This window comes from Pan troglodytes, chromosome 7, assembly GCF_028858775.2.
Source record: "Pan troglodytes isolate AG18354 chromosome 7, NHGRI_mPanTro3-v2.0_pri, whole genome shotgun sequence".
NCBI lineage: Eukaryota > Metazoa > Chordata > Mammalia > Primates > Hominidae > Pan > Pan troglodytes.
In genome coordinates, this window is record NC_072405.2 from 145,891,381 (window position 1) to 145,918,586 (window position 27,206).

Below are 27,206 nucleotides of genomic sequence, written 5' to 3' on the forward strand. Positions count from 1 at the left end.
AGAAAGTAGGAAAATAATCATTAAAACTTGCATGTATTTCCTTTATCTATCATTTATAAGGATTGCTGTACCACATGAAAATGAATTTATGTTGTATGTAAGTTTATAAAATAGAAGTATTTCATCCAATTGCAACCTTTTTGAAATAGTTTATCAAAAGTATTGGATATAGTCTTAAACATTGCTAAATTTTAGAGACATTGGAAATAAAAAATACATGTAGGTATATAGCCCAATAAGACATCTTACATAAAGGAAAAAAAAAAACCTATCCATATTGTCTTAGCCAAAGTAATATAATTAAAACAGTGTCTCAATTAAGGCTGCATAAAGATGTAGTAAATTAAAGTGTGACCATGGGCAAGTTATTTAACCTGTGCTCTAGAGTAAAATGGGGATGACAATAATAGTACTGACCTCATGGGGTTGTTGTAAAGTTAAGCGAAATGGAAAGCATGTCATATATGGAAAGCATATCACACATCGTAAATGCTATCAATAGCTATCATTAAAGTCCTACAATTCTTTATCTAAAACTGTCGAAGCTAAATATGTCTTACATTCCAATTTTTGGAATTTTGGAAAAACAATACAGGATACGTACACATACCATATGTTAGTACAGCTCCAGTGGAGCCCTGCGTGTGCTTCTCCAGGATAATGATTGCCCCTTGGATTCTTTGAAGTTTATGGTCAGGGAAACTGGTTACAAAGGGGTGTAAAGCATATGTGGCAATTTGAAAACGAAGGGGATTTCTTAAGGGAGCTGTGTGGCATTCAGCCTTGGCAGTTTCTAATCCCACCAAATATAGCAATATTGCTAGTGCTAGCAAGTTATTTTTAAACAGAGTGGATTAAATAATTGATACAAGACTGTTTCTTCTATTAGAAGTCATCACTTTAACAAGGCCTTTTTTTTTTTTTTTTTAATTGAGACAGGGTATCAATCTGTCGCCCAGGCTGGTATATAGTGGCGTGATCTCTGCTCACTGCAACCTCCGCCCCTTGGCTGAAGCGATTCTCCATCCTCAGCCTCCTGAGTAGCTGGGACCACAGGCACGAGACGGTGCCACTGTCACTTTACTCTTTAATGTTCATACTCAGCTAATTTTCGTATTTTTTTTAGAGACAGAGTTTTGCCATGTTGCCCAAGCTGGTCTTGAACTTTTGAGTTCAAAGCGATCTGTCCGCCTCAGCCTCCCAAAGTGCTGGGATTACAGGTGTGAGCTACCACACCCGGTAGCAAGGCCCTTCCTGACCTGGCCCCAATTCCTTCTCTGCCTCATCTCAGGTCACTCACTCATGTAATGTAACCTGATACTGAGTTTCACAGTTATGGCTTATTTATACTTGACTCAATAACCTATTAAAATGTAAAGTCTAACTTGTGAAAGTACATTGTCATCAAAATCTTCATGGCTCCTTAGTTAATCTCAAATATACCTTTTGAAGATATTGTGGTTTTTAGAATTTTCTAAAATGGTGCAAACAGGACAATTTGCCTTTCTTTGTATTTTAGTCTTTGCCAGATTGCTTGCAACAGAGCTACCAGTTTCTTGGATGAGTAGTTACACCATCCAACAACCCTCGGTGATTCTCCTCACCTCACATCCCATTCTTCCATGTCCTATAAGTACTAAGGCTTCTGTGTTTCCGCAATGCTCTGTGCTTGCTCTGTCCTCCAGCGGAACCTGCTGGACTGTTGAGAATCCATCTCCTTTTTATAGAGTCCCGCAGCAGCAGGGACCCTTTTGTACTCATGTTTATATCACCAACACCTAATGCAGTACTGATCAGAAAGGTGATCTATGTGTGTTCTTCAGTTGAATTGATAACGTGTAAGTTTGCATCTGTTTTAAACATTTCTTTATTAGAAACCCAGTAAGAAATCTTGTACCATTGTAAGTCTAATGTGAAAATTGATGTAGTCTTCAACTCTGGCTACGTGGAAGAATCACCTGTGCAGCCTTAAAAAAAAAGTGGGGGGAGGATGGGGGGGGTGCCAAGAAAATCACCTGTTATTTTTTAATCTGAGTCTTGGTGTAGAGCAGCTACTATAAATTCTTTAAACTCTACAGATAATTCTGATAAGCAGCCAAAGGTTGAGAACTACTCTTCTTGAGTAATAAGTACTATATAAATTAGATAATATGTGTAAAGCACTTTGCACAATGCCTACCAGATAGTTGCCAAGGAAATACTTGTTTCCCCAAAAAATAAATTGTTGGCCTTTCTGTAATGTCTTCCATACATTCATTCTGCAAACAACTATTGAAACCTTCAGTGAGCCAAATTGTTCAAAAATACCTTATTCCAAAGGGAAATTTGATGTTTTCTATTAGAATATAAGTGCCCAACATACTTAAAACTGTCACTATTAGAATGTAAGCTCTGCAGGGGCAGGAATCTTCATCCTGTTTTGTTCGTCAACACTTCTTAAGCACCTGAGATAGTGAGTTGTTGTTTAGTGGGTAGATTCTAAACTGTTGTCAGTAATAGATGACCATTCTACCAGGCAAACCAGAAGGAAGTTTTTGTGCAGAAGAGCACAAAAAAAAAAAAAAAAAAAAAAACGTGCAGTGGTCCTATGAAGAGATTGACTTGGTGTGCATTGGTAGTGACCAGTTTTTCAGTGAGGCTGCAGCCTACGGTGCCTAGGAAGGAAGGTGCACTAAGTGTCTATAGAAAGATCCATAGAGAACATTTTGTGATGGACCTTCATACCAGGCTGAGGAGTTCCACAGATTTTGTTTTTGTTTTTGTTTTTATCAATGAAGGTGCTCCCCATGCCCGTAACCCCCACACTGGTCCAAGTGAATGTCACCTTGCTTGTGGAGCACCCGGAGCCTGGCTGTTGCTTGCCCCGCCTCCACTCCACTCCTGAGCTATCATGTCTCCCTACTGCAGCCCACGTGATATTTTCCGTATAATTACATGCTCTCATAATACCCAGCAGTTTTCCATCATAACTGCAATTTTATATTGAAGTGATTATTTGATCAATGTCTGTCTTCTTTTTTCAATCTATTCACTGTCCCCTCCCCCAGTGCCTACCACAGTGCTAGAACATACATAGTGCTCAATAAATATTTATTGAATAAATGTGGAGAGGTAGAATTTTACTTTACATCAGTAATGTTAAAACAAAGTAGGTATTCTTATCACAATTTCTTATCTGATTAAAATACAATACTATAAGTGTCGTAGTTTAAATTCTTTTAATGCTGCATATTTGAAGAGTGAGCCTGTATAATTTGATATGCAGATTGATGTAAGTTAGTGTGCCACCAGATTCCCCAGAAACACTAAAAACCATTTGCTGCCCTAACATTGTGTCAAAGGAAGATGCTGACAATCCCATAAAAAATCAAAAGGGATAATTATTTCACATGTGTAAACATTGCAGCTCACAATCAGTGTTTTCCTAAAGAGTAATAGATATGGCTTTGAAATCTAAATATCAAATGTGTTTATCAGAAATCTCCTCAAAAAGATATGTTAGTATACCAGATGGAAGGATTGGCTGTAAAAACAAATGCAAAATTCACAAATGATCCAGAGAAATACTATAACCTGGTTCATAATATGTTGATGGACCATTTCTAATGGTATCGGAAGAGCCAAGTAATCCAATCCCAAAAGATTCCATGCCTTGACACCCAGTGTAGTTGGACTTGGGGAATCAAAAACAGAAATACAAAAAAATAGGCTTAAGGAACCCAACCTTGATCTTGGTCTTTCCCCAAAGTTGTATATTTTTTGAACTTCTAAGCACATATTTCATTTGCGGCAGCCTTCCCAGCCTTCCTGCCACTTGGTAACCAATCTCTGACCCCTTTTCTACTCTCCAGACCTTCCCCGGAACCTCAGTCTGGGCTAACAGTTCTCCTTATTACATGTCCCCAGTATTTCAACCTGGTTTTTCAATGTTAGGTTCCATGAAATTCTAATATGTAGTTTCAATACTTCATGCAAAGAATTGTCATTAAAATTACTCGTGATGTCTAGTGACAGTATCTGTAATTGATAGTATTTTGTAAGTCATCCTTTGCCAGAAAAAAAAAAGCGATAAGGATCTGTTCCCTTGTGTGTCTTCATAAGAAATCTTAGTTTTCTTGTTAGCGTTTCTGAGAAATTAATTGATGTTTGAAATTAACAAGCTACAGTAAAAATACTGAAGCTTGAGTCAAAAGACATGTCTGAATTTGAATCCTGACTGTCATGTAATGTGTTACCTTGAGCGAGCCGCACAGTAAACCTTATGAAACCTTACGCTTAACTAATAAAGTGAGTAGGCAAATTAATGTTCACCTTCCTGAAAGTTAAATAAAATTATGAAGTTGCAGAGTACTAAGCAAACAAAAGGAAACTGTTGTTGGTATTTTTTTAGGGTTGTGTCACCAAAGCTAACTTCCTTACTTTTTTTTTTTTCTCTCTTGAAATACAGAATTTTATTTAGAAACTGTTTAAAGTAGAAAAAAACCCTGTCAAGAAAGACCAGGTGGAAAATGGGTTCCCAATAAAATGGAATTTTAGGGCAACAAAAGTCTAAAAGGCCACAAAAGAGAAATAGCACCACTGTCATTTGAACAATGGCTAGTTACTCACATTTTTTGGCATTGTTAATCACTGAATCTGTGTTTTCCTCTGAATTCCACACAGCATGCACTACACAACAATTTTATCATAAAATACTTGCTTTCTACACACATTTTAGGACAAGCTACCACCAGAAATAAATCAATGCAAATACATCAGGGGCTGAACAATCTCAGTAGTGAGTGAGACACATTTTGCAGAGTCCTGCAAATGAGGGAGAGTTAAGGAATGAAATATTTTAAATATTAATTTTTAGACATGGTACTATATTTTCTGCAAAAGAAAGTTAACATTTAGCCACACACTAATGCATTTTATCTCCAAAGAAACTAGTGTACTGGCAAAGTATTCAGATTACAGTGGACAGCAGATACCGAAAATACCCCAGCCTTGCAGATCCCAAGGCAACAATGGCTTTCACTGACCACTCCCTTTGCCAGAGATCCAGAAAGAATTGCAGCATGGTCACCTGCCTGCTTTACTTCCAGCTCTAAGCAGCAAACTTCAAGGAGCGAAAGAGGAGTCCCCAGTGGGCAAAGGGAGCAGAGAAGAGAAACGTGGTAAATGTAAACCTAAAAGACAGTAAAATGGGATACAATCCCCATTCAAATCCCAGAGATGTGGGCAAGTCCCCAAAAGTAGTTGTTAGATTAAAAATCTGGGCACACCTCACTTCCCCAAAAACATAATACATAGAAATTTTGGGGATAACTGGAAAAATAGAAATGCTTAATGAAAACCGAGCTCTTCAACTCGAACATCTCAAGGCTAAAACACATCCTCTGTTATATCCAGGCAATGATGCCGCTTGCTTTTTAGCACGGATGCAGTTGGCCAGTGACACCAAATGGCTTCATAGAGCAACTTTTTAGACCAAAGTCTAGGCCTATGAGGCTTCAAGCAGCCCTGTAAGACAGAAGTTTCCAAAGGTTTCAAGGTCTGGCCCTTCCTTCCCCAACACAATGTCAAACACAGTATCTCCTGTCATGTTACATTTTATATTTTGAAATATGGAAGCATATTTTAAATATTCTTAAGGCATTTATTTATTACAACATTCTCTGATTTCACATTAGCTTAAAATTAAATTCAGTCTTTACATTTCTCCACTGAGGTCGCCACGTCAGCATATTATATAACACCTTCTCCAGCACTCAGTGTGACCCGCATCTGCATGGTGAGCCCCACGGTCAGCCTCTTTGTTTCCTAGGTGAACCAACTAGATGTTAATACTGCTCTGCTACAAGGTAAAAGCTCCTGACTCAAACTTATTGGAAAAGGAGTGAAACGTCTGCAAAATGCACTTTAACAAGAGGCACTTTTTGCTTATGAAAAGAAACCAGTGAGTCCTCTAAGGATAATAAAAGGGAGTATTTTACAGTTAAGCACATGATTTGGAGTGAAGAATTCAGATGTTGCTCTGCTGGTCCAGGCTGTTAATACTCTTCTTGCTCCTCCTGTGGGCCTCCTTCATCAGATGTCACAAAGCCTTCATCTGTGGCATACAGAATGTCTACAATCCTCTGCAATACAGGGTCGTTTTCCCCCTCGTTCTCCTGGCAAATCAATTCAATGTTCTATAGCTTTCCGAAGTAGAAATCCCTCTCTTTCTCCAAGTCTTCAACAGTAAGTTTCAATACATTGAGTGCTGCATCAACTCAGCTGCCTCGTCGTCCCCATTGCGCACACCAGGGTTCTTTCACACCACGCCAGGGCAGCCTTAGGAGCCACAGCAGTTCTCTGTGTTGAGATGGGCCTCAGGGGAGCTGCACTGCTAGAACTGAGAGGTTTCTTGGGTGTATTCAGAGCTGGAGCAACGAGAGAGGGAGCCACTGCAGTTTCTTGACCTTGTCTGGCAGCCACAGGATCAGTCTTTTCCATCATAATTTGCATCAAAAAACTTCTTGAACCACTGAACAAATTCAAAATTTTCCTGAAACTTTCCTTTTACTAATTTGTCCACAGGAATTATTTTGTCAACACCCATCCTCTTAAAGCCTACTGGTAGTATTTTGAAGTTCTGGATGCACCCGTGTTCTAGCTTAGCTTAGAATTTCACTTTCTTCAAGGCGGTGGAGCCAGGGAACAGCATGTCCATAAACTGACACTAGGCAGCCCCTGAGCACAGCTGTTCAATCTTTGTCACGTTCAACTGCAGAGACTAATTGATCCAGGCCAGCATGTCATGTCGACTTAGATTATCACTGGTCACTGACGTTGAGTATACGTTCACTGCCATCTTCGGCTCTTGGCGGAACCGTGTCCACTGCCCGCACCCAGCTCCGGTTCCAGTTCCTTACTTTTTAGGCAAGAATGAATGTTTGCTGAATAGATTGTATGACAACAAAAATAAGGACTCATTTAAAAAGGACTTCTGCTTTAATATCATTAACAGCTGTCCTTCATATATGTATATAACACATTATTTCATTTAAACTTTACAACAGTCCTATGAAAGATTTTTTTTTAAACTTTTACAGATGAGAAATTGAATTAACTTTAAGCTGACAGAGAATAAATCCTAAAGTCTAATTTCTGATATTTGTTTGGCTTCAAAGCCTGATTTTTAACTATTCTATGCCAGCTTCTAAAATGATTACAGTAAGATGGAGAAACCTGCTTAAAAATGAAAACCTGAGCCTATAAAAGTAAACATGGCATTGCACAGACCTCGCACATGGACATCAGCATGTCCTCTGTGAGCTGCACGCCCGGCCATTGCTGAGGCTTCCTGGCATGGTGGACTTGGGTGTGTTGGAGGAGTAAAGAGGCACAGTGGGAACTGAGGCAGTTCTCATAAGGAAAACATGATTCTCCTTGTCTCCTTTTTCTTGGAATCTAATAAAAATTAATAATTTTTTTTCAATTATGTAGAACCATCTGCAACCTTTTAAGCAACTTTGTAGTAGGAAGGAGTAGCAGGACATTGCCGTTTTCTGTTAAAATAAGAAAATAAGGTTAGCTATCTCTATATCAGAAAAATACAGGGATACTCACACGCCTTATTTCCGAATGCATTGCTGTGGCTTTTAGGGACGGGTTAAACTCTGAATTAATCATAAATTCAATCAAATTAGATGTTTTAGTTTTCTCTCATGCAAGGATGTAATCAGCTCCAAGCTCACGTGACAGCTTTCTATAGTTACTAAGAAATCCAGACTGCTTCTGCCCTTCTCTTCCACACTCCTTCACCCTGGCTTCTATCCCAAAGCTCTTCTCATTCACAGTGGCTATTATACTTCCAGCTGCCAAGTTGAGGTTCAGGCAGGAAGAAGGGGGAAGAGTGGAAAGCCATGCCTCCTAGGTGAGTTGGCCTTCTGTTAGGAAATTTCCTGGAAGCTTCACTCCATAAATTTTGCTTCTATCTCATTGGCTACTTCATCTGCAAAAGGATTGATACATTATCACTAGCACCCAATCCCCAGCCTTATAAGGGATCTGTTGGTAAGAAAGAAGGTGAAGATGCATGTTAAACAGGCAGCAACAAATGCCTATTGGTTCTTACCTTTTAACATACAAATTAGGGATTTTTCTTTTAGATTTTTTCCTTTTACTGAGATATAATGTACATACAGCAAAGAGCATAAATTTTTATTTATCTGAAAAAAATAGTTCAGTGAAAGTTAACATATGTATACACCCACATAACCATGAGGAGAACATTTCCAGCACCCCAGAAGTTTCTCTGGCTTTTTCTCTTAGATGTTGCTTATCAGTTATCTTACCTCTAGCCATCTCCTTTTGATTCTGAATTACATGGCTTTTTTTTAGAGTACCCAAACATATCTCTTATTATTCTGAGAATGTAGTGATTGACAGTTAAATTAGATGGTAGTGAAAAACAGGTGGTGTTGAAAAAATCTACACTTGGCATTCGGAGTAACTAGACTTCTATTCTGATTCCATGTATTCTAGCCATGTGACTTAGACAATGTCTAAACTTCATGCCTCTGATTAGCTGCTTTCTTATTACTAAGCCAGAATGAATGCTGTTGTTCTGCTTAGAATGATTTTTTTCTTCATCTTTGTCTGGCTTTTCTGTTGTCAATTGAAGCATTTCTTTTTTCAGGAATCTTCTCATGTCCCCCAAAACTGGTTCAGGTATCCCACCTCTGAGTTCCTACAGAACTCTGGGTTTCTCGGTATCATCGTGTTCCATTCCCCGGTTGACACTTGTCTCACTTGTACACTAGACTCAACATGGTTTATCACAAAGACCAAATCTTGTTTGCTGCTGCATTCCAAGGCCCAGCATATAGTGGGTGCTCTGTAAATATCTGCTGAACAGATGTCGAATGAAAAAGATGGTCTCTGAACCTCCTAATTTCATACTAAGATTATTCCACAAAACACAGTAGAAGTGGTGAGAGCTTGTTTTCTTAAATGGCAGAAAAATGTTGTTTTTAAACCTAAATTTATGAAATAGACATAAGAGCTTTATTGCAACTTTATTTTAAAGATGAAAGATAAATTGCATAGAATACATGGCTTATAATAGGTATTTGATAAGTGATATCTATTATTAGTGTGATATTAAATTTTATTTGCATGTCTTTGTGTCTCATGTGACTGTGAACTCATTGTCTCCACATGCCCGTCATCTAGCATCAGATAGTAGTAGTTGCAATAGGGTCATTTCTATATCAGTCTTGCCAGAAACTTCCAGGGCACATGCTTCCTTATTGCTTCCTCTGAGTAATCTGTCTTCCTGAGTTTTCTTACACAGAAGGTTGTACTCAAGCTTTGTGGAGAATAAAATAAGAGAAAAAGGATTCTGAGTGTCTCATGAGAGATTAAGGTTAAACACAAAGCAAGAACTTCCTGGCAGACCTGTTCGAGGGTATTACTGTGACAGGTTATTCAGGTTTCATCCCTAGAAGTCTTTGAAAGTGGAGAGATAATCATTTCTCTCAGATGATTAAGACAGTTTAGCCTGAAGGCCAGTAGTTGGGCCACATGACCTCTGAAGATCGATTTCTTCCCTTTGATTCAGCCAAGTACCAGTAAGTTCCTGCACTTTGTAGTGGAGATAAAGTTTAGAAGTATTTCATAGTAGAAAAGGGAAGGGACCAGCTGTAAAAGACAAAAGTTTGTGTCTCCAATTCTCTGGCAAACCTGTGTTAGCATTTGAAATCCTTTTATTTGACAAAGTGATTGTTGTATCTGAGGTTTTGCAAACTTAGTTACAATAGGGTTAAGGATAATAGTCACCATTTATTTTGTACTGACTAAATGGCAGGCCAGTGACTAGTGTTTTGTGTAGGTGAACTCATTTAATTATTACTCATTCATTATCAGCCTGGCTGTAAGACAGCTGCAGCAGACACTTATTGAGCAGAAAGTATAAGCCAGATTTCTTCATTCATTCATTCCTTCTATCAGTGTCTTTATTGAGCACCTTTTATGTCTGAAACACTTCTAGAAACTGGAACTTAAAAGATTTAACTGCCTGCCCGAGCTTACCCTGCTTCTAAGTGGAAGAAGAGGATTCAAAACTCAGAGAGCCTTTAATCCAAACTCTGGGCTCTTAATCATTACTGCATGCTAGGTCTCCATAACAATAATGGACTTTGTTCATAAAATGCTTTCACATACAATCGTAGTTGATCCTATAGCAGCCAGTGAAATACCTAGAATGTGAGATGGAGAGGCATTGGATTGAGGTGCAAAGAAATACTGAAGTTATTGATCGGGACATCTAGAATACTGTAGGACTGTTAGAACCCATGTTCTATGTCTGAGCTTGAATACTTCACCTGATAGGAGAGCAAATGCTCCAACCCCAGTAAATTCAGTAACTCCTGTCAGGCTTCTGACTGTTTCATGGCAGCAGACTCCACCCATATAGTAACTTCTGGAAGATTATGGAAAAAGCCGAGACAATGGGCAGAAACACCTCCCGAGGGGAAACATTCTGCTGCTGGACCCTGTCAGGAGATGGTTTATGGTGGGAGTGAAGAGATGAAAGACAAGCCACCAGCATTTACAGCGACATGATCTGAGGCAGAGAGGGAGTAAGGAATGTCTGGTACCAAGGCTAGAAAACCTCCTGGAAGAGAACCTGGAACAAGTAATTGCCTATGGAGTCCCACCTGAGCTTGATGGAGCATCAATGCCTGTGCTTTCCTGAGGAAGGAGCCCTTGGGTCTGGAATTCCTGTGGTGGTCTGGGTTTCAGCAGACTGACTCCCTGGGGAGTATCTGGGTAGTCTAATATTGCTAATTTTGATAACATAAAACCTTGGTCTCAGAGAAATTAAGAAGAGCATTGTTGTAGTTACACAGACCTTTGTTCTAATCCTGGCTTCACCACTTAACCAGCTATGTGATTTTAAATAAGTTTCTTAATTTACCAAACCTACTTTTTTTTTCTGTTTTGTGAAATGGGGTAATATCTACCCACAATGAGTTATAAAGTTTAATGTATGTATGTATGTATGTATGTATGTATATACAGATGTGTTGCTTAACAATTGGGATACATTCTGAGAAATGCATCCTTAGGTAATTTCATCATTAGGGGAACATCATAGAGTGACTTACTCAAACCTAGATGGGATAGCCTAATGCACACCTAGGCTAGATGATACAGCCTCATGCTTCTAGGCTACAGACCTGGACAGCATGTCATTGCACTGAATACTGTGGGCAATGGTAACGGTGGTCAGTATCTGTGTATCTAAACGTATCTAAACATAGAAAAGATACAGTAAAAATATGGTGTAAAAAAAGATGGTACACCTGTATAAGGCACTTACCATGAATGGAGCTTGAAGGACTGGAAGTTACTGTGGGTGAGTCAGTGAGTGGGTGGTGAGTGACTATGAAGGCCTGGGACGTTACTATGCACTATTGTAGACTTCATAGACATTGTATGCATAGGCTACACTGCACATATTAAAAAGTGTTTTTCGGCCGGGCGCGGTGGCTCACGCCTGTAATCCCAGCACTTTGGGAGGCCAAGGCAGGTGGATTGCCTGAGGTCAGGAGTTCGAGACCAGTCTGGCCAACATGGTGAAACCCCATCTCTACTAAAAATACAAAAAAATTAGCCAGGTGTGATGACGTGCACCTGTAATCCCAACTACTCAGGAGGCTGAGGCAGGGGAATTGCTTGAACCGGGGAGGTGGAGGTTGTGGTTAGCTGAGATCGCGACACTGGACTCCAGCCTGGGCAACAGAGCGAGACTCCGTCTCGGGAAAAAAAAAAAAAAGGATTTTTCTTCAATAATAAATTAACAGCTTACTATAACTTTTTTACTTTATAAACTTTAGTTTTTTAACTTTTTGACTCTTTCATAATAACACTTAGCTTAAAACACAAACATATTGTACAACTATACAAAAATGTGTCCTTATTTCATAAGCTTTTTCTGTTTTTAAACTAATGTTTTGGTTTTTTTTTAACTTTTTAAACGTTTCTGTTAAAAACTAAGACAGACACACACTACATAGTGTCAGGATCATCTACATCCTTGTCTTCTACCTCCACATCTTGTGCCTCTGGAAGATCTTTAGGGACAGTAACATGCATGAAGCTGTCATCTCCTAGGATAAGAGTACCTTCTTCTAGTTACCTGCTGAAGGACCTGCCTAAAGCTGTTTTACAGATCAAGTAAACACAGCTAAAACAGCTTCGGGCAGGTCCTTTAGGAGGTAACCAGATACGTTTTCCTTTTTAATAAGTAGAAGGAATATACTCTAAAGTAATGGTAAAAAGTATAATATGGTAAATACACAACCACTGGCATAGTCCTTTAATTTTATTTTCTAGTATGATGTACCGTACATAATTGTATGTGCTAGACTTTTATATGACCGGCAGCACAATAGATTTATTTACACCAGTGTCACCAACACAAGTAATGCATTGCGCTATGATGCTACCACGGCTACAGTGATAGAAATATTTCAGCTCCATTATAAGTTGAAGGGACTGCCCTGGTATATATGGTCTGGCATTGACTGAAACATCATTATGCAGTGCTTGACTGTTTATATATACACATGCGCACACACTTCCTCTACAAAACCCAAAGCCAAAGTGTGCAAAAGTTGTCTCGACTCGCTGTCTTCACTTGATCTTCTTCTACTTTCTCTTGAACTTGATCTTTTGGTCCCCACGCTGCTACTGAAACAACACTGTTCAGGTCCTCAGTGACCTCCTCTGAGCACCTTTGCCACACTTGATGAGGGAATCCATCGTTCCTTCTGAAGAGCCTTAGGTCCTCACCATCTCAGAGCCTCTGGGCTCCTCTCTCTCTGGCTGGGTGTTCTCCATCTCTTGCTAGACCCTCCTCTTCTTGCCCTCTGCATTCTGGAGTCAAGGGGGCTCACTCCTTTGACCTCTTCTCCATTTGCTCTCTTCTCAGTGGTCTCACTGTCTCAGGTTTTAACGACCAAGAGCAATGATGATGACTCCCAGATTTATGTCTGCAGGTCAGACCTGTCTCCTGACCCCTAGATTCTCTTTCCAGCAGCCTCCTCTCCAGAGGAGGGTCTCTCAAACCTAACGTGTCCCAAATCAAACTCCGGAACTCTCCCTGCCCTGAAAGCTGTTGCTGCTATCCTCTTCCCTTTCTCTATAAATGATAATTCTGTTTTTTTCTTGGAACCAAGAAAAATTTCCCATTTCACTCAACCGGGATTTTAAAAACACACACATAAGAAATGAAAGCCTCTCAGTGGCCTGCATGACCCTGCATGGTCCACCTGCCTTCTTACTGATTCTGTGGCCCTCTCCCTTGTCCTCTCTGCTCCAATTGCACTGCCTTCCTTTCTAGCCTTCAGCTGTACCAAGAATGTGTCCCCTGAAGAACTTGACATTTGATGGTCCCTCTGCCCACAGTACTGTGCCCCCAGATAATATCTGCATATCTCCTCCAATTCCTTCAAATCTCAGCTCAGATGATACCTTATTAGAGAGAGTTCTCTGACTAAACTATAAAATAACAATCTTAGTTCAGTTCTTCCAATCTCTTAGCTGCTCTTCTTACTCTCAGTAGCACATCTGATCATGCGACGTATTATTTATACATATATATAGTTTATTGTCTGTCTTTCCCATTAAAGACAGCTCCATGAAAGTAGTGAATTTGTGTTGTTTATTAAATATGTTTTAAATAACTTGAATCCATGCATGAATGAATGCATGCATGATATGATTGTCTCATATTATTTGATTTTGTGCATGGCCACTGCTGAAGTTGGTAAGTGGCAGAGCCAGGACTCAGCCTGGTCTCACTAGAGCAGGAGCTCTCTCTCCTGCACAGTGCGGTGTTCATGCCCTCACCTCCCACTGGGTGATGCAGAGATAATTAACAACAAGGCTTCACTGCTGTGCACCCCAGTTTGCATATAAATGCAAGGGTAAAATGGATAACTTTCTTCTAGAGCAATGGCAAGACTTAATAAATCAGGTGAGTCTGCTTTCCTCATAGAATTTATAGAAATATAAGCTCATGTTAATGCCACAATAAGGTTCAGATTTTAATAGTCTCTGTCTTATGAAATATAGGGACTGTTAAGTATTTAAATAAAACCAGTTTCATTTTTTTAATTACTAATTTATAAGAGGAAAGGATCTGTTTTCTCAGCTATCATTTTAAAATTCTGTTTTGTCCCTGGGAGATAAATTTTCAGTTATGACTTTTTTAAAGATTTTATTTTTGCCACAGTCCTAGATTCACAGCAACATTGAGAGGAAGGCACAGATTTCCCACAGGCACCCTGCCTCTACACATGCACAGCCTCCCCATTATCCACATCTGCCACCAGAGTGGTGTGTTTGTTACAATCAGTGAACCTACATTGACACATGATCATCACTCAAAGCCCTTAGTTGACATTAGAGTTCACTCTTGGTGTTGTAGATTCTCTGGGTTTGCACAAATGTATAATGTCATGTGTCCACCATGAGAGTATCACCCAGAGTACTTTCACTGCCCTGAACATCCTCTGTGCTCTACCCAGTCATTCCTCCCTCCCCTCAACCCCTGTCAGTTGCTGACTCAGTTACATGTGTATACACTTGATATCAACCCATTTCTTAAAATAGGATTCTGTTGTAAACTGGGATTTTTGTTAACTCTTAATTAAATGGGGAGCAGGAATGATTCCTCAAATTATTTTAAGTCCTACTTCCCACTGTTTTTCCCAAATCACATTTTATAGCTTGAGAAACATGGTGAAATTATTTTTTAAGTTTGCCCTTGTTTTCCCTCCCCTGTCAGCACTGTGATGGATGTTCTCCTGAGCAGTGAAATGTCTAACAGTCAGGTTCACAATATCAACTCTGAAAGCTCTATAATTTAGAAAGCCAGACCTTCAATTTTTGTAAGCTGATAGGATTGCTGAATCTTTATCTTAGAGGGGGATTCTCTGATTAAACTATAAATTTGGTTTGGCGTTTTCAATGGAAAATTATGTAAATATTCCAATTATTGTCAAATGAATGTGATTTTTAATTCCTAAAGAAAATTATTTATTTGAAACTTAAGTTTGTTTCTCTTTTCTTATATTCTTGGCACTAGTAGATAAAACATGCCAGTTAGGGAACTGAAGCTATTCCCATGTTAAAACTGTTTGTAAGGATTTGAGGGTAATCTCTATATTTGCATTGCTTATTTGACATGCTAGTTTCTCTGACCTTTTGCTGTCTGCCCCAGAAGACCAAGCTTTGTAGTCATGGTGTTATGTGAGATTTGAGACTAAGCAATTGTGACATCGGGCTCTGTCCTCTGGCTAACTAGTTAGTGAATACTTCCTCCCTCATCACTGCTGGACAAGGAGACAGTTTTCCAGATTAAAGAATCATTCTTCAGGCAAGCGTAATGCTCACTCTGCCGGCCTCCTAAAATTTACTGAAGCCATGTGTCCTAGGCCAGTGGTTCTGAAAGTTTTTGATCTCACAATCCCTGTATACTTCATACTCTTAAAAACTAGTGAAGTACATTGGTGTGGTGTGGGGAAAAAAATTGCTGAGAGCCACAACATGCTTTAATGTATGTGGTTTATATATATTAATATTTATCATATTAGAAATTAAAACAGAAACATTTAAAAAATTTATCAATCATTAAATGTAACAGTCAACCCATTGCTTGTAATCTATTTTTATGAAAAATCTCTATTTTCTTAAAAAATGGTAAAAATTGTGGATTCTCATTTATGCTTTTGCATTCCTTCTGATGTGATATGTTGTTTTGATTGAAGTAGTTCGAACAACAGATGTGTCACTGGAAAGGGGAAAGCAGCCCTTTCAAATAATAGACAATATTCTTCTTTGAGATGGAATCTTGATCATTGCCCAGCCTGGAGTGTAGTGGCGCGATCTTGGCTCACCGCAACCTCTGCCTCCTGGGTTCAAGCGATTCTCCTGCCTCAGCCTCCCGAGTAGCTGGGATTATAGGCATGGGCCACCATGCCTGGCTAATTTTGTATTTTTAGTAGAGAAGGGGGTTCACCACATTAGCCAGGCTGGTCTCCAGCTCCCAACCTCAGGTGATCCACCTACCTTGGTCTCCCAAAGTGCTGGGATTACAGGCGTGAGCCACTGCACCCAGCCTAGCAGGTAGTAGTTTCTTAAAGATTAGTTGTAACGTAGACTCTAAAACCATACCAGTAACCTTTTCAAACTCTGTTACATTAAAATACCTTGGTCTGCTGTATACTTGGGTTTTTTGGCATCATGCATGCATCATTTGAAAAATGTCACTTCGCTGAGTTACGCATATCTTCAAAGTGCTGTTAACACATTTCATTATGCAATATCAAAAAAGTCATATTATCACCACTGATCTCAACAGAGATAAGTATTGACTTGACCATCAGTTTACAGTAGCAAATATTGGTTTTCCAAAATTGCAGTTTTTACTGGAAAGCTCAGATTCTGTCATTGGTAATAAATACTGTCAGTTGTTTTACTTAAAGTGACAGGCTCACTTTATTCATTTTTGAGAAAATGTGAACCAGATACCCAAGTCTGAGTAAGCCTAGTTCATTGCTGTGAGTTATTTCACGTAACAATGATGTTTATGGAAAAGGCAGCTAGTTGGCCTCACAATGTAAGAAATGGCCCCAGGTGCTTTTCCTTGAGATCACCCTTGTACTTCAGTGTGCCCCAGAATTGCTTTCAAGAGCACTTTTCCCGTCATCATACAGAAGTTAAGAGTGTCTTTAATAGTTGAGATTTAATAAAATTAGTAAATGTTTACTTCATCAAGGACATTGTTAAGTGAAAATGCCTTAAAGAAAAGAAAAAGAATTCTCATGCAGCTTCGTGCCACTGCCTTGACTTTTGGTCAACCACCAACAATTTTAGCCACCACATAAAAGGTCAGTATAGTGAGAAAGACACATAACATCTTAGTGTTATTCTGAAAACACTTTGACTTGATGAAACCCTGAAAGAGTTCGTGGGTCACACTTTAGAAACCACTACCCTAGGCTGTTTTGAAAACTAAGATGCAGTAACACTGTGGGAGAGGTGGGCTCGTGATGGATCCAGCAGCAAGAGAAGAATAAAGCAAGCTGTCTGAAACATTTGACACCTCATGCAGCCTTCCCATCAACTGAATCGTCCTCACATTGTAAGGCCCTTGAGGGCAGAAATATCATCATTGCCTGCGGTCACATGGACAGCAGTCTGTGCATGCCAGGGACACCCACAAAGAGATGCTGAGCTTCTGCCTTACTCATCAGAACTGGCCCCATGTAGCCTCGGAATTCTCAGGGGAAGAGGGACAGGCTAACCGTAACGTATTTACTCTGAACACATTTAACAAAACAAGACGAGAATGAAGTTAGTGCCATCTCTTTTTCCAGATTAGATGACAGTAGTTGTAGCAGTGGCATTGCCCTAGTAGGAGCACTAGTGAACAAGGACCAAGGAAAAGCCAAAATTCAGCAAAGTTGTGGTCAGGTGACTGGACTTTGGCTGTAACTCTTTTTCCACCCAACTTGCATAACCTAATTCTGGAGCATATTATTCAATACCCTCCTGGGGAAATATTGTTAAATGTTATAAAAGAACTGTTAGATAAGTAAGGCTCTTATTGAAAGCACACTGGAAATTTTTTAGTCATTTACCTTAAAGGAATTTCAAATCTTCAGTTATGTATGATAATGTGAAAACAAGAGTAGTCCCAAAGTTTATTTTAAATATTACATTTCATTTATTTTGCTTTATTTATAAAAATTCCTAACGGTTATTGTAACAATTAAAGGCTCCTTCTAAATAGAAAGGAAATACAAAACTAGGTCAGTCTAGAGCAATTACCTGGATTATGCATGACTCTTTACATTTTTCCTATCACATAATAAGCAGTTAGTAGGTGTTAGCTGAAGTCTTAAATTTTATCATGACGATTACAGATAAGATTTTCCTTAAAGGAATGGGGCAAAATAATCAAGAAAAATTTTTGCATTAAATTTAAATAGTACAGAACTTAGTAATGTGACTTCTAAAGGAATTTACTACCCCTTCGCCCACCCCCCCACACTGTCACAGACATGGCAACAAAACATTATTATTACAGGCGAGTTATTGAGACGTGGACAAAGTTTTCAGTCCCAGTGTTTGTATGAGCCATTCGTGTATCTGTTGGAATGCTGCTACATGCTAGATGTCAGCACTGTCCAGAACAAATATGAATGAGGTGTCATTCCTGTCTTCTGTCTCAGTTTTCTTACCTGTAAAATTAAATAATATGTCTACCTCAAATAATATATTTTGAGAATTAAAAGATTATCTAAGTGCATTGTAAACTGAAAAGGACTTTTAAGAAACAGTAGATTGAATCAAGAAGATGGACTAAGAGCCTATATCTGGTCCACCCACCCCTCCTTTTTAAAATCCCATGAAGTGACAGAAACAAGTTTTGAAAGATTCCTGAGAAAGAGGAAGTAGATGAAACCAAACCTCTGAAAAAAAAAAAAAAACCACACAAAACCCCATTCAAGAGAAGGGTGCTACAATGGTAGAGTGGCTTAGGGAAGATTTAACCCCCACATCAATGGCTATAAAGGATAGAAAGAAGCTCAGGGTGTTCTCATAACTGATTGAAGAACTGTCTCTGAAACAGCAAGGCTGGTCTGCTCTGCCTCCAACTCAGTGGTTCTGAGTGCAGGGTAATGGTGTTGGATCCCAGAGTAAAGCTGTAACAATGCGAGGCCAAACCTCGGGTAGTCCCACCCTCTGGAGGACCCAGGAGCCCCCAGAGACAAAGCGTACATTACTAGCACATCCCACCCAATAGTATATTGTATCCTTCTCCATAGCCACCAGAAGAAGCCTGTTTTAAATAAGGGGTAGCTTTTATACACAAGCAAACTGAGAACCTCAAAAGCAAAAACTAACACATATCTAAAGTTTATAAAGCATTTAAGAAACATCATACTCAACAAACTGGAAAACTAACACCTTGAATAAACAGCTCACAGAATAGAAAATGATTATAAAATAAGTGACTAAATCTTAGATGGATAGGAAGACATAGCGTTCATAAAGTCCAAACCAGTTATAGAGTTGGGAATTTAGAAGTTAGTAGATGGCTAGCTGGGTGCCGTGGCTCACGCCTGTAATCCCAGCACTTTGGGAGGCCCAGGCAGGCACATCACGAGGTCAGGAGATTGAGACCATCCTGGCCAACATGGTGAAACCCTGTCTCTACTAAAAATACAAAAATTAGCTGGGCATGGTGGCACGTGCCTGTGGTCCCAGCTACTCCCAGCTACTCGGACGGCTGAGGCAGGAGAATTGCTTGAACCTGGGAGGCGGAGGTTGCAGTGAGCCAAGAGCGCGCCACTGCACTCCAGCCTGGAAACAGAGCGAGAGAGTGAGACTCCGTCTCAAAAAAAAAAAAAAAAAAAGAAGTAGCTAGTGAGGTAGGAAGGAAACCAGGAAGTATAACATCCTGGGAGCAAAGTGAAGAAAGTATGTCAAGGAAGAGGTGTAGTAATCAGCTATATCAGGTAGTTACTGATTGGTCACATAACATGTGGATGAGCATTGACCATTGAATTTAGCAACTTGAAGTTCAGTGGTTACCTTGATAAGGGATGAAAAGTTTAAGAGGAGTAATGGTGATGATTGCAATGAAGTTGAAAGGCTAACTGGTATAATCCTAGAAACTAAAAGAGAGGAAATCATAGAGAGTGGGATATATGAAGTTGAAGATTGAAGTTATTGCTAATGGCAAGATCCTAGAGTGTGACGTGGAGGGGTTGGCTAAAGGAGGCCAGGTCAGTGGACAAGAGGAGCCAGAAAGTTGAGAGGCCTGCGTGTTTGAAGGATCCATCCTCCCATATGCTGAAATCACCAGGACTCAGGACAGTGATGCTGTTGGGAGATTGAAAGCTGGGTGTTTGTTCAGAAGAGTGAAGCATGATGGTCTGGAAGAGGCAGAGGTGTCTGTACCTTAGGGGAGGGAGGAGTTAGCCACAAAAAGAAAAATACTCTCCTTTCCTCTAGGCCCATTGTATTCAAGCCATTTTTGCATTGCCATAAAGAAGTACCTGAGGCTGGGTAATTTGTAATGAAAAGAGGTTTAATTGGCTCACAGTTCTGCAGGCTGTACAGGGCCTCAGGGAGCTGTTACTCATGGCAGAAGGCCAAGTGAGAGTGGGAGCGGAGAAAGAACAGGGTGGTGCCACAGGCTTTTAAACAACCACATCTTGTGAACTGAGCAAGAACTCACTTATCACCAAGGGGATGGTGCTAAACCATTCATGAGGGATCTGCCCCCATGATCCAGTCACCTCCCACCAAGCCCCACCTCCAACACGGGGGATTACATTTCCACATGAGATTTGCAAGGGGACAAACATCCAAACCACATCACCCAGTGATATCTCGGCTGTGGGAGTTAAAGAAAAAAGTGGAGAGGGTTGCTGGGGAAGAATTGTCATTAGAGGTAAATCAAGTTTTCATTGAGCAAGAAACTTTCAAAGAAGAGATTGAGACTATATAAGGGATTTTTGCTAGTGATGGAGCATGAATTCCAGAGGGTGCAGTGACAGAATTGCAGGGGAGGGTAGGAGATGAGGACAGATGGGGGTATGCAGAATTTTAGGTGTGCTAAAGACAAAGAGCAACGTAGTGATTTAGAGCTTCCTGAGCTGACATAAATACAAGCAAAAGGCCTAATGAGATAGTTCCAGTGAATTTAAAGTAGAAATTGGTAGAGAGGCTCAAAGAGGTTGCAGGAGTAGAGGAAAGACAAATGTCAGGAGTTTCTTCTTAACCCCACTCATAGAGGTGGGATGACCTGGGGAAGGTAGACTTCATCCCACTTGAGTCCTTGCTCAGGGTTTGTGGTCTTCCTGTTGACCTCTGTAGATGTAGGGTAGAAGGCCTAAGTAGACATGAACTTGGTCTCAGTGCTATGATTTGTTCCTTGACACCTATCAGGAGAGGGACAGAGGGACATGCTGTCTCCTGATGTTAGGGGCTATTTCTTGACTCAAGTTGATGGAATTGATGTAAACCTCTGGGAAATCCAGGAATGATGCCGAGCACGCCGGCTTCCTTTGACCCGTTGTAACGGGGTGGGTCATGGAGAGAGGGTAGAGACATGATCCTGGTGCCAGGAAGGGAAGCCCCCCTCTTGATCTGTTGAGAGAGGGGCCTCCCTGATCCCTTTGATGGAGTTGAGAAGTATTTGGCCTAATGTGTTTTCTTGCCTGTTATCAATATGAAAAGTTGTGTCCATAAATGAAGAGATTTTTAGTGTTTTTTCCCTTTGCCATATGTTGGGGTTTTAGTTTATCGCTGGGAAATAGGACATGTCTTTGGTTAATAGACATTTGAGGTACAAGAAACGAAATGCTGTGAAAGCAATTCAGATGGAACTGACAGGTATGAGAATGGGGCCCAGCTGCTCCCAGCTCCTCGGCTTGATGACAGTCTTGCAATAAATAATCAGAAACTGGGTGAAATGATAGCAAATGTCAGTTTTAAGTTTTCACTTGTCAAAACTAAGATTGTCTCATCACCAAACCATTGCGGACCTAATCCTGCTACCTTTTATCTTCTTGTGCATTAAAAAACATTCTTTACCCTCATTTTTATTATGCTGAACTGTGTTATAGCACCTCACAGTAAATTTCCAGTCTATGCTCATGTTCATCACTGCTCACTTCATTTAATAAAGGAGGTTTAGTTTGGTCAGAAAGGAGTTGTTAACTCTTCTGTTTATTAGTCACAGGACCTGTCATTTACAGTTCCAAGTTAAACAATTGGGAACTGTCTCAGTCAAGGAAATCCCTTTCAGTTTTATGGTGAGGTTACTCATTTATCTGTGCAACAGAGAGAAAATTCTCAAGAACATCAAGGTTGTATTTGTCTGAGGAGCCATTATGATGTAACTTCTGACCCTTGGAAAGAAGACTGAGGTTCATTTAATTTAGCACTGAGTTTCCAAGAAGCATTTGCCAGTTTATTTTCAACAAAATGAGAAATTATGTTGACTACTGTGGAGCTAGATGCTGTGAAAGAGCCATGGAAGATGTTAGAGCTGCCAGGAGACCTGAGCAGCATCTAGACCAGCCCCTGATTTGGCAGATGAACAGGAAGACTCCCACGTGGAAGCCACAGTCCCAAGGTGGCACTGCGGGTAAAGGCCCAGGCCTTGACTGACAGCTGACAGACATTTTTGTCAAAAGCTTTAATTGAGTCTCAATTTCAATTCTCAAGACAAGAGAAATATTCTATTAATACTTTAATAGCATTCTCATATTTAAAGCTATCATATCTTAAGAAGCAGGAAAGCCGTGTTTTTTCTTTTGTTGTTAGTTTCTGCTGGTTTATTATCTTTTTGAATATGAAAATTGATCTGCTCTCTTTTCAGTTAGTCCCTCTTCTTCTCACCATAACTGTATATTATTCCGTGAGGGAAAATTAGGACTACAGAAAGGAAGCCAGAGAGAGACTAAGGCAGTCACAGATCACTATGATCATGTGGCAGCATGTTTCATGTGGGCCCGACTTCTGTTTCTGAGCATGAGGAAGGATCATTAAAGCCCTAGGGAGAGCAAACAAGAGAAGTTCTGGAAGAGCAAAAGGCCATGTCAAAGTGGGAACCAATCACATAAGGTGTCCACCCGTGGTGAGCAAAAGCCACCTGCAGCATTTGTGTTCAGCACATGGCAGTGGTAGTGTTCTGAGCTTTGAGTGTAGGTGCTGCCACTTATAAGTTGAGTGACCCTGGGCAGATGGCTCAGCTTGGGCCTCAGCTGCCTCGTCTATAAAAGCATAGAGTTTTTTTAGATTAGGTGAGTTCATGCACATGAGAAGTTGTCAGTAGGGCAGTGGTGTAGCTCACAATAGTTGCATTCCTCTCACACTCCTTTTTCTTCTAAATTTTTTTAGGAATGCCAGCCCTTAATTTGAAGACCATTTTTTAAAACTCTGTGGCTCCATGTACCTCTGTGGAAAAATTGCACATTGCTACTTGGTATATTAGGTCAGCTGTAGTAGTGACTATTCTGTAATGCGTTAAGCCAGCGGAGCTTAACACAGCCCATTTCAGAGAGCTTATTTTATACAGAGAACTCAAATCATAACCTCCGTGTTACACCGTATTTAATTAGCTTGTAAGGATATGATTAAGCCAGGATAACAAGGTGGGGCCTATATTCTATGTGTGGAAGAAGTATTCTAAGGAATATTCCGGTCCAGACATTTGTCTTTTTTTTTTTTCTGTGATGGAGTCTCGCTCTGTCGCCAGGCTGGAGTGCAGTGGCACGATCTCAGCTCACTGCAACCTCCGCCTCCTGGGTTCAAGCAGTTCCCCTGCCTCAGCATCCCAAGTAGCTGGGACTACAGACGTCACCACGCCCAGCTAATTTTTATATACTTTTTTTTAGTAGAGACAGGGTTTCACCATGTTGGCCAGGATGGTCTCGATCTTCTGACCTCGTGATCCGCCCGCCTCAGCCTCCCAAAGTGCTGAGATTACAGGCATGAGCCACCGCGCCTGGCCTGGTCCAGGCATTTTTCATCAATACTTACTATATTTGATTGAACTGCTTGTTGACACCTAGATTTTCCAACCTATCTCCTGCCTCTGCTTTGCATATTCTGTTTCTTCTGCCTGGAAGACCCTTGCTGCCATTGCCTCTGTCCATTCCTTCTCCACCTGTCTTCACCTTCACCCTCAGAACACTGTGCAAGCACTGCATGCTCCAAGCCATTCATGACACACTACACTAGAGTGATGGAGGTGCCCCTTCTCCATATACCCACTTAACATATGTAACGTGAGGGTCTCCTCCAGGCCAAAAGAATGAGAACCAGGGCATGCTGTCATGGGAAACCAACCTCACTCAGGGATACCAGCAAGGTTCTCTTTGGAAGTGGCATTTAGGTTAAGGGCTTGAGTTGGAAATAGCCTGGAGGAGAGGAGAGAAGGGCCTTCTGGCAGAAAGAGTAGCAAATATAAAAAGTCATGCCCACATGTTTGAGATAAAAAGGAACATAGCTCCATTGCTTACACTTTTCTCATAGGAATGGCCATGCTGTGCCGTAGTCATTAAATGTGATGATTAGTCTCTGGTGTCATTTTCCTGAGAAAGAAAACGTGGGGGAAAAACTCCGTGTGGTTGTGACCACAAGTCTGGCCTGTGTAGTCACAGAGATTCAGTTATACTGTTCTCCATGCAATTTAGCCTGGCTTCTTAGCTCTTCTGGTCTGCAGTATCCTTATCTGTCAAATGGGTATGGCAGTTTTACTATCCGAGGCCGGGGGTGATGTGGGATCTCAGCGGCTGGTGTTCAGTAGACATTCACAGCAAGCATCTGTGCTCCTCAAACTGTGACTTCCTGAGGTGTTAAACATCTGAGCTGGATCATTTTCCATTTTGATTAGAAACCTCTTGATTGTATGAAATTGGAAGAATGGGGATGTTTATTTCCATGACAGTCTAAGATAACAAATTCAGGATGGTGGTTTCCCTACAAAATTGAGTGGGAAAGAGGAAAGCCTGAGAGGGTACACGGAAACTCTTTCTCAAATACTCAGAATGGTTATGGCTGAGTAATCTAGACTTTTCACAAGTCTATTCCTGTAAAAAATTATTCCTAGTTCAAATACATTGTATATATGTAGGCTGTTTTGCATCATCTGCAAAATGGCAGTGAGAACCCTTCCCTCTTGCTGTCAGTGATGGCTCTTTCCTCGTGCTCTCTCAAGGATGTTGTACGTTGGAACGTGGATTTGCCTGTACTTTGAAAAGATCCTTGGCCTCGTGTAACCAGACTTGTGACTGGATTGCAGAGATCCATTTCCCTGCTCTCCTGTCCCATGTGGCCATGGCTGCTGAGTCCTCTTTTCCCAGCAGCTTCCAGATGGTGATGCAACAGTGCCGGTCAAAGAAAACATTTCATCTGGGCATTTGTTTTTAATGTACTATAAAGTACAGCACCCACAATTCATGCAGCACCAGGTTCTCTGGTAGACGAGGGTGTAAGAAGAAATAAAGTCTTTGCCTTCTGTAAACATCCCATCTATTGGAAAGGAGGTGTTTACCTCCTCCCCCACTCCCACAGTGCCTTGCACAGGCCCAGCCCTAGCTCTTGGCACACTGGGCTAGAATTGTCCACACAATCCTCCCTCTCCGCAGACTCCCAGTCTTCCCAGGTCAGGTGCTGTCTTTGTATTCCCTCGTGCACTGTTAGGCACTTACTGTGTGTTGCGTGGCCAATTGTTGTGGTTAAAATGTCGAAACATATTTATTATGTATTAAAATTAGGGAGCTAGACAAGGGTCCTTTGATAATCCCAAAGTTGACACTTCTGCTTTAGAACTCTGTGATCTCGGTGGGAATTTCTTTGAATTTTCAGTCCTGCCCTTCATTAGTTGTCTTTAAGTTTTACAATACGTTATTGAATACTGTTGAAACTCACAGCCAGATGATTTTGTCCTTTGTTTTGTTTTGATCACTTGCAGTGGTGCTGATTACTATGATTACGGACATGGACTCAGTGAGGAGACTTATGATTCCTACGGTGAGTGACTGGCCAGAGCATGTGAACAGAGGGAGGAGAGATGGCCGTAGAAAGACCTTAAAGATATTAATGGGAAGAGAATAAGGACATTTGGACTCTGAAACAGCAGCTTCCTGTCAATTCATTTGTGCATGTCTAGCTATTTTTAGGGCTCCTTTATTATTTAAATATTTAAAGAGGACTAAAGACTTGCTGAAGATTGCATGAATCCAGATTCTGAACTTAAATTTTATGTTTGAGTTGGTTGCCGTGTGCTGATTTTCTCACAGAGTAGTTTTTCAAACTGCAGACACTTGATAGCTGGGTCTTTTTGAAGTGTCTTTGTTTCCTGACAGTGAAGGGAAATGAAGCAATTGAGACTACAGCTCTAAAGTGATTCTCCCATCTTCATCTTTATGTTTTAATTCATTTCCAATCTCAAACCCTCTGAAAAAAATTACACTGGGAGTCATTTCATAAAGGTTACAAAAGCACTGAGCCAAGGAGGAGATACAGGGTCTGTAAGCTTTACAAAGGGCAGCAGCTAAACCCCTCTTAATTCAGTGGAGCTGGTAGAGATGCTGGGGACTTCATGTCCAAAGTCTCACTATGCAGAACGATGACAGGTTTAATAATTAAAAGAATTGGCGGCAGCAACATAATGGTAGTAAGAAGAGCCTTTGCCGCAGGGCAAGGAGATCAGAGAACATGAAGCTTCAATCAGTTGCAAAGCTCTGATGAATCCCTGGTACCCGGTGCAAGTATATCAGGATTGTGGTTAATGGATGTTAGGACATTTCTCTTAACAGAACTGAAAAACCATTTTCCGGTGTTAAACCTTTTGAAGTGCATTTTGTTGTATCACCTGCCCGAAGCTGTGATGGCTGCACCTTGGATATTTTTGTTGTTGTTGTTGTTATCCGTAACAAACACTTAAGAGAAATATGTTGGTTTGCTGAATGCAGGCTACCTAAATTGATGCAAGTTAGCTTGAGGGAGTGACGTTGATTGCATGTTTTGTATCAAAAGAAGAGGTCATTTTAAGCATTTTTCCTTCACAGCTTTTTAAATTGGTCTCTGTGGACACATGGCTTTTAAATTGCTGTATGTTGCAGCAGGGATGTTAACTGTTTGATGTCCAAGACTTATAGATAACTCATTAAAAGTTATCTTCAGGCTGAACAGGTGTTTAATTTCAGGAGATAAAGATGATAGAATGTCCCTGGTTATTAATACCATTGTCCAGTACGGATTTAGCATTATGATGAATGAAATCTGACATTATGTCGTTAAATTCATTTCATATTCATGAAGTGCTATTGAGAAGTGAAGTTCAACCCAATGCAACTTTCCTTCAGTCTTTCCGTGAAAGCGCCTGTGAAAAGTGAGGTCATACTTCGCTTTCTCAGTCTGCCCCTTCCCGTTTTGCTCTCCGGTTTTCTTCTTTGTCTTCACAGATGTTTATCTATGTTTTTTCTTTGTTTTTGCTGTTGGAAGACATCTAAGTGATCCTTTTCCCATTCTCTTTTTCACTCATAAATGTCCTGATGTTTAGCAAAAGGCAGTTCTCTTTGCTACTTGAGCTTGTAAACTGTTGTTAAATGAGTAACCAAAAGGAAAGT

The 27,206-nt window shown here is 40.4% G+C and overlaps 1 protein-coding gene and 1 pseudogene across 12 annotated transcripts in view; one reads left to right on the top strand and one right to left on the bottom strand.

The window, feature by feature from the left end:
* KHDRBS3 (KH RNA binding domain containing, signal transduction associated 3) overlaps window positions 1–27,206 on the top strand; it is a 204,065-nt gene that overhangs the window by 167,071 nt on the left and 9,788 nt on the right. For 10 of the 12 annotated variants that reach the window (XR_008536852.2, XR_008536857.2, XR_008536855.2 and 7 more), the window contains one exon: window positions 25,547–25,605. The exons of the other annotated variants lie outside the window; for them this stretch is intronic. Coding sequence is in view for 5 of the 10 variants with exons in the window: in XM_024345282.3 (XP_024201050.1) it covers window positions 25,547–25,605 (59 nt within the window). In the remaining 5 variants the exon portion in view is untranslated. The remainder of the gene's footprint in view (window positions 1–25,546; window positions 25,606–27,206) is intronic. 12 annotated transcript variants of the gene reach the window in all.
* LOC100609934 (microtubule-associated protein RP/EB family member 1-like) lies at window positions 5,936–6,883 on the bottom strand (annotated as a pseudogene).